The 14,444-nt window shown below is 45.5% G+C and overlaps 1 protein-coding gene across 1 annotated transcript; it reads right to left on the bottom strand.

Moving 5' to 3' along the window:
• Window positions 1-401: 401 nt before the first annotated feature.
• Window positions 402-13,436, bottom strand: LOC111152944 (ATM interactor). Its single transcript, XM_022511692.1, has 4 exons — window positions 13,107-13,436; window positions 4,053-4,178; window positions 3,082-3,281; window positions 402-2,418 (listed from the first exon to the last, which is right to left on the bottom strand). Exons 1-4 carry the CDS (start codon window positions 13,434-13,436, stop codon window positions 606-608), a joined length of 2,469 nt encoding a protein of 822 aa, XP_022367400.1. The 3' UTR covers window positions 402-605.
• Window positions 13,437-14,444: the final 1,008 nt, after the last annotated feature.

Genomic DNA, 14,444 nt, shown 5'->3' with positions numbered 1-14,444 from the left:
AGATGGTCTCAGAAGCTAAAGACGGCTGTAGTTCTCCTTTGTCTTCAAGTCAGAAAAAAGCGAGATGTCAAAGCAGATGAAGCCGTAGGCAGCATGAATCTCACGCCATCTGAGCGCTGGCGCTTACATCTGATGTGTGGCATCTGATTTCTTTAGATTCACTATCAGGAAACAGGAATTTCTAACAAGCACTGTCAAATATTTTAGGAGCAATTTAAGTTAAGCAAGACACATTTCCACTGAAATGGTTTGAAGGTCTGAAAAGTCTGTACCCTAGTACCTGGTAAGCTTGGCTTCAGCTAACGCTAGATGGGTTTGAAAGGCAGGAAATACACTTGTGTTTTGAAGATGGGAAGACTAACCATGACAGGGCGAATGTAGGCAACACAGAAACAGTATTATTTAGACCAACATCTTGCACTTTATCATACACTCACATTTATACACAAATTTCATGTTTACAAGTACAAAAGGCAAAGACCCTCCAAGAACTCAAGTAAATGCATCGGTAACTACATTCAATAGCGTTAACACTGTTGTCCCGCTCTCCATTTTCCAAATGCAGAAGGAAATCGTCAATGCTGTCGCACGCTCGGACTTCACTTTTAGAAGTCGGACACCCTGTGTAGTTCTGCACATGTCTGGGTTTCTACAGAGCTGAACTGAGATTCCATTGTGTTCCAGGCCAAATCGGCCAGAAGAAAGTCATCCATTGCTGTTTGAGTTTCGTTGCTGGTGAAGAACAAGCTCCCCAGGGTTTCGAAGCCAGAATTCATGGTCTGTGTCTCCGTACTGTTCAATTGAACTTTGCTCTCTACAGCAGGTACGTTTTTAGCAGCGGAGATTCCTTCAGTCTGGGTCTCTGTGTCAGATGAATCAGTACTCATGGAAAAGCTGGAGTGTTTCAGAATACTTCCCAGAGGCAGGTGGGGGCTACTGTCTAAAAAGAAGTTTAAGTCTGTCTGTGTCTGCGTGTCAAACATTTCAAGGCCCAAGAAGTTAGAATTTCCCCTACAACTATAGGACTGAGCAGATGTGTCTGCAAGGAAGAAGTCCGTCTGGGTCTCTATGTCCAGCGATTCCAAGACAGGCTCGGTGGTCATGGTGTTAAGCTCACTCTCTTCAGTTTGAGTCTGGATATTTGAGGCAGACAAGAACTCTTCAATATCAAAATCAATTGCGGGATTCTGGGTCGGGCCAGATGGGAGCTGGGGGTCAGGTCCAGCACTTGTGTCAGACAAAAGACCACGATTGTCCAGTGTCTGACTGGGGAGATTACTTGACAAGATGTTTTCTAAATCGCTTAATAAATCTATAGTTTGGGTCTGATTATCTGTCATGTTCTGTGAAGGAAGCATGCTGTGCTGTGCACTGAAGGTTATAATTGGTGCTGATTTCTCAAGATCTTGATTTAAAGTCTTAGGGTGGGTCTGAGGTAACAAATCATGAGCGATGGTCTCTGCTACTAAGCTGCTGCTTATAATACTGTCTGTAGAAACAGCGTAGGATGAATGGACGCTCTCAAAAATGTCCCCACCCATAACAGCTTGGTCCATTGGTACTCGGTCATCTGTCAGACTTTGCATCCCACTCGTCTGGGTTTCTCTGGAGATCCCACCTGACTGGTAACAGGCATCCATAAATGCATCAGTCTGAGCAGCAATGGACGAGGTCACCTTGGAACTGGGCAAAAACGTTTGCGTATGAACACTAATGGGAAGGGAGACTTGAGAACCAAACGTCAAATCTGTTTGAGAACAAGAAGATACAGAGGAATCAGGCCCAGCCCACGGTGTGGAAGGTATGAAGTGCTGTGTGGCGTAAGACAGGTCTGTCTGTACGTTGATTGAAGAAATACTGTTCTTCTGACATGTGTTCCCTAGTTCTTGTAAAGGATTAGACAGGCTCTTACCCAAGTTCACTTGAACGCCTGTACTAATTGGCTCCATGGCAACAGGACTTACAATTTTTGGAAGAGGGAGACTTTCCTTCAGACAGCCAGCCTCCGAATCGAGGCCGAGGATGAGGGTTCCAATTGACAAGGGCAGTATGTGTACAGCGCCAGGGGCAGAACCCTGGTGGTCGACACCCAACACCACAGGCTGGGCCAAGGAGTCAGCTGTAGGCACGAAGATAGGCATGGGAGAAAACTGCATAACAGGAAGTTTCACCAGAGCCACTTTGGGCTTGGGTAAAAGCAACTTCTGAGGGTATCTTGGAGGTGTTGTAAGAGTCTGCTTTCCGGCATTAGAGTTGCAAGAGTCTTCAAAAGAAGTGACCAGCTTTATATCTGAAGTTTCCAGTTCTTGAGTGTCTGGTCTTGCAGCTGGTTGGGTGCTCAAGGCCTCAGTGGTCTTACTGGACAACTTCTGGCTGTGCAAGCAGCTCTCCATTTTCCTCTTCTTACTAGGTGGATCCCTGAAACCAAGGACAGAGTTAACAAGAGAAAAACAAGAGTTTAGGCTGCAGCCTTCTTCAACCCTGGTGCCGTCTCTTCAATTATTTACAAATGCTGTTCCCCACACCTAGAGCAGAGATCAGAATCCACCAGGGGAGGAGAGATCCATCCTTCTGTGCCTCTCTGAGAACTGGGACTACTATATGGTGGGCAGAAGTGGAGGAGCATGCAGGTAGGGAAGGAAGAAGCCCATCTTTTTCGGGGCATACCTCTAAGTACTCTAGTACTCAGCTTAGCTCTATAAGCACGAGGGAGCTAACAGATTATATAATGCAACTTTTACTGTTCCTAAAGTAGGAAGCTATTACTCCAAATATAAATTTGACCTTTAAGATGAGGTACAGTTTCATGATAAAACTTAACTCTTTAGCAATTTAATAACATCCCTCTGATGAAAAATGCTTCGAGTTGGGCTTTTCATTGGAAAGAAATAAGGAAGAACTGGGTTGGACAGACGTGGATCCTTTGCCAGTACCGTTCGCCTTTCCGAAAGTTCCCCCCTTTCACATCTTGTTTTTCGCTGTTATTCCTCCTTTCTCTCTGCACTAACGGCTTTCCAGAAGTTTCGTCTGAAATTCTTCCCATAGTGACTGACTCCTGGGCCACCGTTTCTTCCCCTTTACCTGTGCTCTGCCGGGATCTCATGGCCAGTGCGGTAGACGTGAGACTGTAACGCAGTTCTGCTGGCATAGGGACAGCCGCACGTGCACTGGAAGGTCTTGCCGCAGTCCTCGGCGTGCCTTTTCAAGTCCCACTCCGTGCCGTAAGAATTGCTGCACTTACTGCACTTATGCTTCTTTTCGGCGTGCATCTTCATGAAGTGCTAGGCAGAACACAGAGGACCAAAGTGGAAAACCACACTGCTCAAAACATTTGAAAAAACCATTCCTGTACGTGCACTAACAATGAGTCTGCAGGACAAGCGAGAGCGGTCTACATCAAAAGAATGGAAAAGCAGGCAAACTGCAGTTTACCACATGCCCCTTCTCCCTGTCACTGCTTTGTGAAAAGTGAGAACCCTGTTTTGGTGGCAATTCATGGCACCCGCTTGGGTTTACGAACGAGTGCTGCAGGCAGGAGAAAGTGCGCCACGCTTTTCCCAGGACCCCTGAGCCAGCCCTCGGGAGAGCAGTTCAGCTGCCAGTCCCTGCCAGTCCTATGTGACCTCTTTCCCCACTCACTGGGCCCCTCCCTCCTCCGAAGGCAGCTGCTTCTGGAACTCTTCCTGACTTCTGCGGCTTCGTCCTTCCTTAAGACAATTCTTCCTCTGGGCCTTTGCTCCTTGGGCCTTGGAGGCACACAGTCACACAAGAGATGTGGAGCACACATTTCTCATTTGTTGCAGAACCGGTCTTCTCGTCCTTCTCTCCAAACCCACTTCTGGACATCTTCTCCAGAACAAGCCACGTCTCCTTCACTCTTGTTAAACCCCACTCCCGTTTTCCCCAACACGGAGACTCGCGGGTAGGGCTATCCTCACAGGCAGAATTTGAGAAATCTCCAGTCATGGTTTGGTAAGTGATTAGAATGCACATTAGGTTTATATCACCTGCATTTCACCTCCAGAGAAGTATACTTAAGACAAATAAAATACCTGTTTTACGAGAGAAAATTGAGAAAATGGTCTGTCAGGGCCTCTAGGACATCCTTCAATGGGACAACAGTAGAATTTCGGTACAGTTTTCAAATCCTTTCTTACTGTTGGATTTACTATGCCATCCTGCAAAAGAAAAAATTACTTTACATAATTATTAAAAAAAAAAAAAAAACCAAAACAGTGGAACTGGCTGGGACCAGAAACAAGGAATGACTAATGATAGGCATAAGAGATCTTTTAGGGGAGATAAAAATGTTCTAAAATTAGATTGTCTTGCTGGTGGCACAACTATGTGGATCTACTGAATAATTAAATTTTTCACTTCAAATGAGTAAATGTTATGGTGAATCAAAACGTAGCTCAATAAATCTATAAAAATTTTTCAAAACAGGGGCACCTGGGTGGCTCAGTTGGTTAATCGACTCCCTTCGGCTCAGGTCATGATCCTGGAGCCCCTGGATAGAATCCTGCATCGGGCTCCCTGCTCAGCAGGGAGTCTGCTTCTCCCTCTGACCAACCCCCTTCTCATGCTTGCTCTCTCTCTCTCTCTCTCTCTCATTCTCACTCTCCCTCAAATAAATAAATAAAATCTTAAAAAAAATTTTTTTTTCAAAACCAAAAAACCATGTTGTTTAAAAATCTTCTATCCATTCCTTTAAAACTCCTCCTTCTAAACTTAAATTTTCTGTCCTTAAAGCCAGCTTTCTTTGTTTGTATATTCCATTTCTCAGGCTCAACATTTTGGTACCACCCTAATTCTTCCCTTTCCTTTTACCCCACCCTCAATTATTGGGAGCCCCTAAAAAACCCCTCCTTTGACTCTGTTCTTCAGGCCTTCCTCCTGGCACCCTGACTTCCTCTGATCCTTAAACCCCTGAAGTAGGTGAAGGGAGTCGACATAACTTTTTACATAGCAACTTGAATATAGTCACCATGCTACGTTCGAAACTTAATAATCATTATAGCAACCAGTACTTACATACAGCTTTTATTACTGTGTCAGACACATATATATTAACTCATATAATCCTAATCATCCTTTGTTATTAAGTATGTGATTGTCTTTTTGGCTGGAGTTTAAAATACCTCATGACTTCATTTAGCTTGGAGTGCTCTGTCCCGGCACCCCTGATGAGCTCACATACTACAGGTGTGACACACCTATGACCTCCAGCGTAATTCCTGTCTGGCCCTAAAGTGGGTGGGGTGGGGTGGGGAAGGACCTCTTGACAGGTCACTGGAGATGTACTCATGTAACCAGGGCTCAAGGGTAGAAGAACGCCTGGTTCCGGGGGTCCCAAAAGAGACCAACTTTGGCCACTCACCACTGACACAAAGGCAGTGAGACAAGTGGTGGTGACACAGGAAAAGGGATTTATTTCAGTGAATCCAGTACCAGGAAGACAGTGGACTAACTCTCTAAGACTGTCTCCAAAGTGCTGAAAATACTTTCAGGTTTATGTAAGGAAAATGTAGGACAAAGGTCAGTGGATACGGGCAGGCAGGCAGGAAAGGTCAGGTCAGTCGCTATCTTGGGGTCAACCATGTGGGGTTCTTGCTGGTGTAAAGGGAATCCCTGTTGCTTAAGGGAATAGTTTTGGGTCCCTATCATGGAATGCCCCTCCCCTGGATCTTTTGCCTGAGTTAAGAGATGAGCTGGAAAAAAAGAACATAATCAGTTAGAAAATACAGACTGAGGTCCAAGTGGAAGGGGTAGAACTTCCCTTTGACTCAGGCCTCAGCTGCTGCTGCAGCGCTCAGGTAGGTATCCTGGTCATCTAGTGTTCTAATGAGTGAGGATTCAATACTGTTAGAACATGTCCACTTCCCTCTCTACCAGTGGTGCTTCTGGAGAAGTGAGAAATGAATAATCACGTGGCTAAGACTCCTTCCCTTTGCCTTCCCAGTGGATCTCAAGAGGAACATGTTGATCTTGTTGAGTCTGTGTCCACTCATTTAGAGGGAAAAGAAGCTGTTCTTGTTTTATTTTTAAACAACATAATTTATCTTTCCATATCGAATTCAATTAGTCCTCCATGTCTTCCACACTGGTCCACTGGTCCATTCTTTTACAATCCTACTGCGCCATACTGCCCAGATATTCATATTCATTTGGGTTATTTAAATGGTCTCTTACATAATTTTCCTTCCTCTTCTAATGTTATAACAAATGTGACATTCTGAAAACTTATTTGTATGTATCACCTAACAGTGTGTTATGCCTCAAATCTCCCATTATAGCCATATCTTTTTCTGTTCCCTTTTCATACACCACCCTACTCAGCCTCACATTCTTCCCACTTTCAATTGCATGGTCTATGAAGGCCCAATTTGCCCTACATTCTCCTGGCTCTCTTCAGGCAGACTGCAATGGCAGAAAAAGCACCTGGCATTGAAAGACCTACAAACCACTTCTACCACCAATTAGGGCTATTGCCTTAACCTCTCTGAGTCAGTTTACTCATTTCTGAGATAGATACAGTAGTTAACTCTCAGGATGATCTTGTATTGGATTAGCATAAAGCCACACCCAGATCATAGTCTCAATAAACAATACTCCCTTGTTCTGCTTACCACAACCCAGATGTAGAGATCTGTTTCCTGTTTGAATTCTGAGATAATGAAACTTAAGCTATTTTAAATATTACTATTTTTTTCCCCAGAATTCTTTCTCTACAGCTAACTTTCTTAAGGGCAGAAACTATTCTGTACACCTCTTGGTATTGTCTTAATGCTTAAAGAAGAGAGCATGTGCCTGCTAAGTGGCAGAGCATTTTTTGAGAGACAGTCTAGCCTAGGGTGGTGGTTTTCAACCCTGGAGCCTGTGAAAAATCACAGGAGACACTTTAGTTTGGAGTGGGGGGATTAGGGATCCATACTTGGTTTTTAAGTCTCCCCACATAATCCGAAAATACAGTCTAGCTTTGGAACCTCTTGCATAGTGGTTAAACCCCTGGGTTCTGGAATGTGGACTGCCATAGTTGGAATTCTCTACCTTACACTTTCTTGTGACCTTGAGAAAATGAACTGCCTTGGTTTCCTTACCTGTGAAGAAGGTAAAACAGGATCTCCTTCATGGCTGTTGTGGGGATTTAGTCAATAACACAGTGCTTATCATGTAATCACTCAATTAGTTATTACTGCTATTTGCTGTAGAGAGTTTTGTTTCTTCTTTTGCTTTCTGCCAACCAACTTAATGCCAAAGATCTAATCTAAACCAGTACTTTACATTAAATTACTGTCCTTGTGAAAGTCAGACATAAATGCTCTTCTGTTAAAACACTGGCAGCTACTAGCTTTAATGACAACTGACATGGTCTCTTATCACCAAACTCATCCTACTCATCAGTTCACCTAGTGTTTTGTTTTCTTTTTAATGAAATACTTTCAGTTAACTTGGTATTTTTCCATCTAGTGTTATTAGCAAGAAAAAAACGACACATGGGGAGAATATTAAGAAAGACTGAGAAATTCTTAATTCACCTGACAATTATCAAATTCCTCTTAGTGATATGCCAGGGAAATGGCTCCTGTCTATGTTCCAGGCTGTTCAGATGTTCCACAAAATTGCCTACAAGGTCACTACAAAATTCATGCTCACTTCTAATACACTCTCAACTCTGCTTTGCATGCCTTTTTAAAAACTTTTAATTTTTATTTTTAAGTGTTTTATTTATTTATTCATGAGAGACAGAGAGAGAGAGAGACAGAGGGAGAAGCAGGCTCCCTGCAGAGCAGGGAGCCAGATGTGGGACTCGATCCTAGGACCCTGGAATCATGACCTGAGCCAAAGCAGACACTTAGACTGAGCCACCCAGGTGCCCTAACATACCCTTTTTATTATCCCTTTTTAAACTCCTAATCATGTTCTCAAAGACATGTTCACTTTATTTTTTTAAAAAAGTTAATGTTTCAGAGATGTTTTAGGTTCACAGCAAAATTGAGCAGAAAGCACACAGAGTTCTCCTATATCTTTCCCTCCCCAAACGTGAATAGCTTGTTCCACTATTAACAATTATCCCCTACCAGAGTGGTACATTTGTTCCAATCAATGAACCTACATTGGCATATCAGTATCACCAAAAATCCACAGTTTATATTAGAGTTCATTGTTGCTGTTGTATATTCTATGGCTTTTGACAAGTGTGTAATGACAAATATCCACTGTTACACTATCACACAGTATTTTCACTGCCCTAAAAATCCTCTGTGCTTACACCTATTCCTAATATTCCCTTAAACCGACATGGCAAGGACTAATCTTTTTTGCCTTCTCCAGAAAGTCATATAGTTGGAATGATGCAGTAGGTACCCTCTTCAGATTAGCTTCTTTCATCGAGTATACTCCTGACCTGAATTTCTGCCATGTCGTTTTATAGCTTGATAGCTCATTTCTTTTTAGTGCTGAGTAATATGCCATTCTCTGGAGGTACACAGTTCATCTATCCATTCACCTACTGGTGAACATCTTGCTAGATTCCAAGTTTTGGCAATTAGTCCCTTCTCTTTACGTGTCTTCCACCATCTCCCTCACCTTTCTGTTCTCACTGTTACATCATTAGTTCAAGTCATGATGACTCTGTTTAGACTTTAATCATTAACCTCTTGACTCATTTCTAGAACTTCAATCTTTTTTTCATTCACTTTGCCAGATTCATTTTTCTAAAGTATAGCTCTGATCATGCCATTACCTCACTCGAACATTTTTAGTGGCACCCCATATCTTGCCGGGTCCAAATTTCTCTAGCTTGAGACATTCAAGTCCCTTACTATAAATACTTTGAATTCCTTTCTCTTCTGTTACTTACCTGTTTTCTCTAATGGAACTACTTGAAATCCCCCAAACCTTTTCAAGGGGAAGAAAGTATTTGTATCATCTGTTGCATTTGGGAATGTCTGGACAGAGTAAATGTTCAATAAAAACTGGGAGCATTATACTGAACATGTTCATGTGGCCATCAAAGCCAAAACTGTATCATGCACTAGGATGAAACACTAAAGACAGCTGTAATGGACACCAACCATCCCCTGGTGGCCTTTATTACAGGCATGGCAACAATCTGAGAGCGTTCACTTTCCTGCTTTCTGAGGGCCAACTCCTCACCCTCCCTATCACCATCTCCCCTTCCCAGTTCCAGGGCCTTCCTGTCCTGAGACAATAAACTCAAAAGACAGGATGGCTGGAGGGGGCGCCTGGGTGGCTCAGTGGGAAGCCTCTGCCTTCAGCTCCAGTTATGATCCCGGAGTCCTGGGATCAAGCCCCGCATTGGGCTCTCTGCTTGGCGGGGAGCCTGCTTCCTCCTCTCTCTCTGCCTGCCTCTCTGCCTACCTGTGATCTCTGTCTGTCAAAAAAAAAAAAAAAAACTTAAAAAAAAAAAAAAAAAAAAAAAGGATGGCTGAGATGAGGATGGGGGAGATAAGAAATGGGGGTGGCACAACACTACATGAACCGCCGTGAGAGAGTCATGTTTTCTTCTGGCATCCTCTATGTTCAAAAACAAAATTCACCAGACTTCTTGAACTTCATCTTTTGTATGCATGACTAAAAGGAGAACACAAAAAATACTTCATGTTTTGCATTCCTTTTTTGGGTACCTGTTACACAAAACATTTTAAAGTAAAAAAACAAGCATTTCAAAAATGTTTATGAAACATTTTAACTAAAAGAATTTGGGGAAAAAAATCTGTGAGAGGAAATAAAAAAACAAGATGGAAAAAAGTAAACACACGGAAGAAGAGAAAACCAGGAGTAAGGACGCACTTTTAAGGAGAAAGGGTAAAAGGAAAAGATTTTAAGAACAGTGGCAAAAACTGGTGGGGGAAAAAAAAGGTACTATAACTACACCAGCACCTGACTGCCTTCACAGAAAGCATCCAAGAAGAAAATCAGTTCGCTCTGTTGTCTTCTTACTGTAAATTTAAAATTGCAGGTCTTTGTATAATATGGCCTACAGAATGACCTGGAACCTTTCTTTTCCTTTGTTTTTTTTTTCCTTAAAACAAATTTCCTTGCAAATCATTAAAAGCGAACCCTGGACCAAACATAATACAAAATCCTTTAAGCCAGGTTTCAAAAATAAAAATGCTGCTGGGTAAGAGGTTCTTTAAGGGCCCTCCTGTCCCCTTCACTGCTTTCAAACAAGAAATAAAAGAATCTCTGAGAAATGTCCATTTACTCCCACTCTTCCTTTTCCTTAATCCTCAGCTTTCATTTCCTCAGGAATCCCCCTGTAGGCAAGGCAGATTTCCTAACAGAAGATGAAACAGAGACATGTATCTTAAGAACCCGCATAACACCAAAACACAGCTGTCCTGACACCTTATAATTCAGTCCCTATTCTTAACCACTAACCTTCAGAAGGGTTGGTTAATTATTTACATTAAGAAGGGAATATTTGTTTGGGGGCAGGGTACCCTGTGAAGAAAGTCTAGAATAAAATAAGGACCATACAGCAACTAATGGGGAAGGGGATAAAAGAGTATCATAACCTAGAAAAAATAAAAACTAGGAAAGAAACTAGAATTTGGCAAGTGCCTGTAACCAAGAGAACCAGCAGGAAAAATTCCCACTGAATATTATGCAAATCTGCCAAGCAGCTAAACTCAGACTGCCTTCAGAGCAGTAAGTAGGCAGGCACTTGATTGGTACCAAGTAGCTCCAAAAAGCTTTCAAAACCGCTGGGAGCTCCCAGGCAGTTCTTCTCCCCAGGCCTCCTCCTCCTCCCTCCCTCCTCCCAATACTTTGAAAACAACAAGTGTCAAGAGTAATGTTTGAACTCAAGAGCCTTCTCCTCAGGATGCAGACAGAGAGTAGAGATTCAGCCCACTGGGGCACCTCCGTAAAGGTACACAAAGGCTGCTGTGTCACATAGGTCATGCTCATGAAAGAAAATGAAGCCCTTTCCTCCCATATAGCAGATGCTCATGGTTGGCTGAGGGCTGTGGTTAGAAAGGCAGAACGAGGCAGGAAAGTGAGCCTCTCCGACAAGAAAAAAGTAAAAAACAAAAACAAAAACAATGATGGTTCTGGGTGACATTCCTTTAATTCCTCCTGAAACAGGTCTCTCTAATGACCTAGGAAGGAAAATCAGGAGAGTTACTTTTCCCTTCAACATTTTTAGTTCAGAAAAGGATCTTGAGGGCACTGTCCTGGGTTTAGACAAGAGACATCTGAAAACTGGCTTAGAAGTGGGAGAATGACTTCACACAGGTTCTAAGCAAGGGAGGATACTGCTGCTCTGAGAAGTCCGGATAAAGATTTGACTATCAAAATTTTTATCTGCCTCAAACATACGCTTCCTTCTTAATCTCATTATACTTTGCATGTGCATTGTATATTGTACTTGTTTGTGCATTTTGTAAATGTACGGGTATCTCTAGATATTCCTAAACTTAACGTCTTTTAAAAACATAATTAGAAATAGACCTATTCTATGCTATCACGCTAGTCCTGAAGAGTACATGGTATCTTTGTGCTTAACAGATGCTTCGCAAAGTCTTGAGAGTGAAAGAGCTCCAGACAGGAATTCCAGACAAAAGGACAATAAAACTGTTAGAGTGAATCTCTGGGCCAAGACAGTCCTGGCCAGACGGGCAGCTTCTCTTGGGCTCAGAGATGTCAAGTGAACTGGCTGGTCCTCAGTGAGGACCCAGTAGGAGAGGTGGGCGACGGCCGTTGTCTATCGTCCCAGAGAATCAAGGCACGTAGAATTTCTGCAAACGTATAGTTCACCCACCCAAGTTAAAATAAAAAGGAAGAATTTCGTTGAAATTTAGTATGATAGACAAAACACAAGGTCGAAGACCATTCTCAAAGACCACTGAAGAGGTACTGCACTCGAGTCCTGGAAGAAACGGCCTCTGTTCTGAGGAAAACCGCCCCCCCCCCTGCAGGGGGGGCCCCCCCCCCCCCCCCAAGCACACCTCCTGACCCGGCTCCCTCATCTTCACGGGGGACCCGTGCTGCATCTGTTCAGCTGGTGCCAGACGGGTCGGACTCTTATGGGCACCATGTCTGGGCTACTAGAAACTATAACCTCTGATAAATTCTCACCGGCAGCCCGATTCTAAGGAGGTCTCCAAGGAGGATCTCCGTGAAGGGCAGACAGAACCTGCGACACGCTGGGTAATTCGAACTTACTCCTGGATGCGTTCAGACCATCCAAAGCTACATTCACAAAACTGCTGTGAGTGTCACGCTTCGGAATTCCGTCACTGTCCACACGGAGAGAGGCGAGTAAGGAGTGGGGGCAGGAAACTTCCCGTTGTAACGACGGGGAAAACTGTGATTTAACAGGTGTAGGGTGGGGCCGGACCTCTGGATTTTCGGGGAGCTGAGCTCTCCACAGACGCGCACTGAGGGGTAAAAATCACTGCCCCACTTCACGGGCCGAGGAAGGGCTGGTCCCACGACTGTCATGTTAACGTACGGGTTCCCTTTTTGAGAGAAGTCCTGCGGGAAATTTCCCTTACGTCTCCCTCCTGAGCACACCCGATTCTACCAACACTGGGAAAACGAGGCAAAGCTGCAGCGCCCTTTTAAAAGCCGGGCAGAACCTGAAGGCCTCACGCAGGTACTGTGGGTGTGGTGGAAAGCTCTCGGGCTGGACAAGCGGACGCCGGGTTTACATTGCTGCTCCAGTCCCGCTGCGCAATCCGCTTCTCAACAGCAGGATGAGGATGAGACCGGCCTCCGCAAGTTACTAGGAACTACCGAGGTCCCTGCGTCGAATGCCCGGCCGCGAAGCCAGAGGCCAGCAGTCCCGGCTCGTCCGAGCCCGACAGCGGAGGGGCATGACACAGTGTTTTCTACTGGGTGTCCCTGCGTGCTGGCCCCCACTCTGCCCCGCAGGGACTCCCTGGCCGGTCTGGCCGTTTTGTGGTTGGACGCCAGCCGGCGAGGCTGCGCGCGCGCGCACACACACACACACACACACACACACACACACGGCGCAATCCCGGGCGCGAGCCGGGATCCCGCACGCCCCGCACGCCCGAGCCCGCGCCCCGGAGCGCCAGGCCCGGGGAGGCGCCGTTCCGCGGCGGGCTCACCTGCAGGCGGTGGCTCTTGACCAGGTGCATGTTGAGCGCCGGGCTGTTGGGCAGGATCTTGCCGCAGCCGCGCACGGTGCACAGGATGTTGGTCCGCACGGCCCGGGACAGTTCGCTCACCGACGGCTGGATCAGCTCCCGGGCCGGAGGCGCGGGACCCGCGGGCTGCTGTCTCGCTGCCGCGGGCCGCGGCCGGCTGCCCCTCAGCCGTCCGGGGGGCCCCCACGGGCCCGAGGCGGCGGCGGCGGCTCCCCTCGCGGCCGTCGGGGCGGTCGGGACACCCGAGGCCAGAGCCGCGGACCCCGCCGCCGCCGCCTCAGACGCCGCCATGGCTCCCGCACAGCAGAGAACCAAACGAACAGGCCCCGCCTCCCGCCGCAGCCACTTCCGGCAGGGGGCGGGGCCGCCGGCCTCATTAGCATCCGGCGGGGCCGGGACGGCCACGGCGCCCCCTGCCGGCCATGGAGGGAGTGTCTGCGGGAAGCCGCTGCCCGGTGAGGCAAGAGGGTTACAAAACTTTCACAGGGGTTCTTGGGAACAGGTGGAAGGTATTGGTCCCACTGATTCATTTTCATCTTCCCAGAAAACTTAACTTTGGGCATTAATTGTATAGAAGAAAAAGCAATGCGCTCAGGAACTTTATTTCCCCAAATATTAGAAACAACCCAAATATTCAATGGCAGGAGAGGCAATAGTAGGTTAATTACATCTATTGTTCATTGAGGGTTTACCATGTGCTAGACTTCGGGGAAGGCACTTTTCACTTTGTATCTCACTTTGTCCTCAAAACAGGTGTCGCGGGTATGTACTGTAAGTTTCACCCCATTTTGCAGAGAAGAAACTAGCCCCAGGTCGCATTGTACAAACAAATAAGTTGCTATGGTTGAGTTAATCATTTTAAGGGAGACTGGATTTACTTGCCTGTATCTTTTTTGTTTTTGCCTCTTCACTGCTGAAGTCCAGTTACTACTAAGGAGACAGTATGACTCAGGGCAGGGTTCCAAAACCTAAGTACTTGGACGGACTAGCTAGACCAAGGAAATGAGCATAGGAGGCCAGGTGTAGACAAAGGAGAGAAGTGAGGACTAGTGAAATGAAAAATTCATCCTTTGTTTAAAGGATGCTACTCATCTTTGGTGTTGCTAGATTTATTTTTCAAGGTTTTTATGTGAAAACTGCTAACTTATATGTATCAGAAGCTGTACTAGTTTTCTATTGCTGCAGTTACAAGTTTCCACCACCTTAGTGGCTTAAATCAACACAGATTGTGGCAGAGTTCTGACACAAGTACTACCCTAAGATCAAAGTGTGGGCAGGGCTGCATTTCTCCTGGAGGCT

The sequence above is a fragment of the Enhydra lutris genome, unplaced genomic scaffold, assembly GCF_002288905.1.
Source record: "Enhydra lutris kenyoni isolate GAN:26980312 unplaced genomic scaffold, ASM228890v2 scaffoldscaffold30, whole genome shotgun sequence".
Taxonomy (NCBI): Eukaryota; Metazoa; Chordata; class Mammalia; order Carnivora; family Mustelidae; genus Enhydra; species Enhydra lutris.
Note: the sequence above shows the minus strand (reverse complement) of the source record. Positions and strands in the feature narration are given on the sequence as shown.

What these genes read in the sequence shown, in the direction of transcription:
- LOC111152944 (XM_022511692.1), bottom strand. Translation starts at nt 13,436, where the DNA reads ATGGCGGCGTCTGAGGCGGCGGCGGCGGGGTCCGCGGCTCTGGCCTCG. An exon ending in TCAAGAGCCACCGCCTGCAG is followed by an intron (nt 4,179 to 13,106) that starts GTGAGCCCGCCG and finishes TTTCTTTTGCAG; the next exon opens with GATGGCATAGTAAATCCAAC. An exon ending in AATTTTCTCTCGTAAAACAG is followed by an intron (nt 3,282 to 4,052) that starts GTATTTTATTTG and finishes TGTTCTGCCTAG; the next exon opens with CACTTCATGAAGATGCACGC.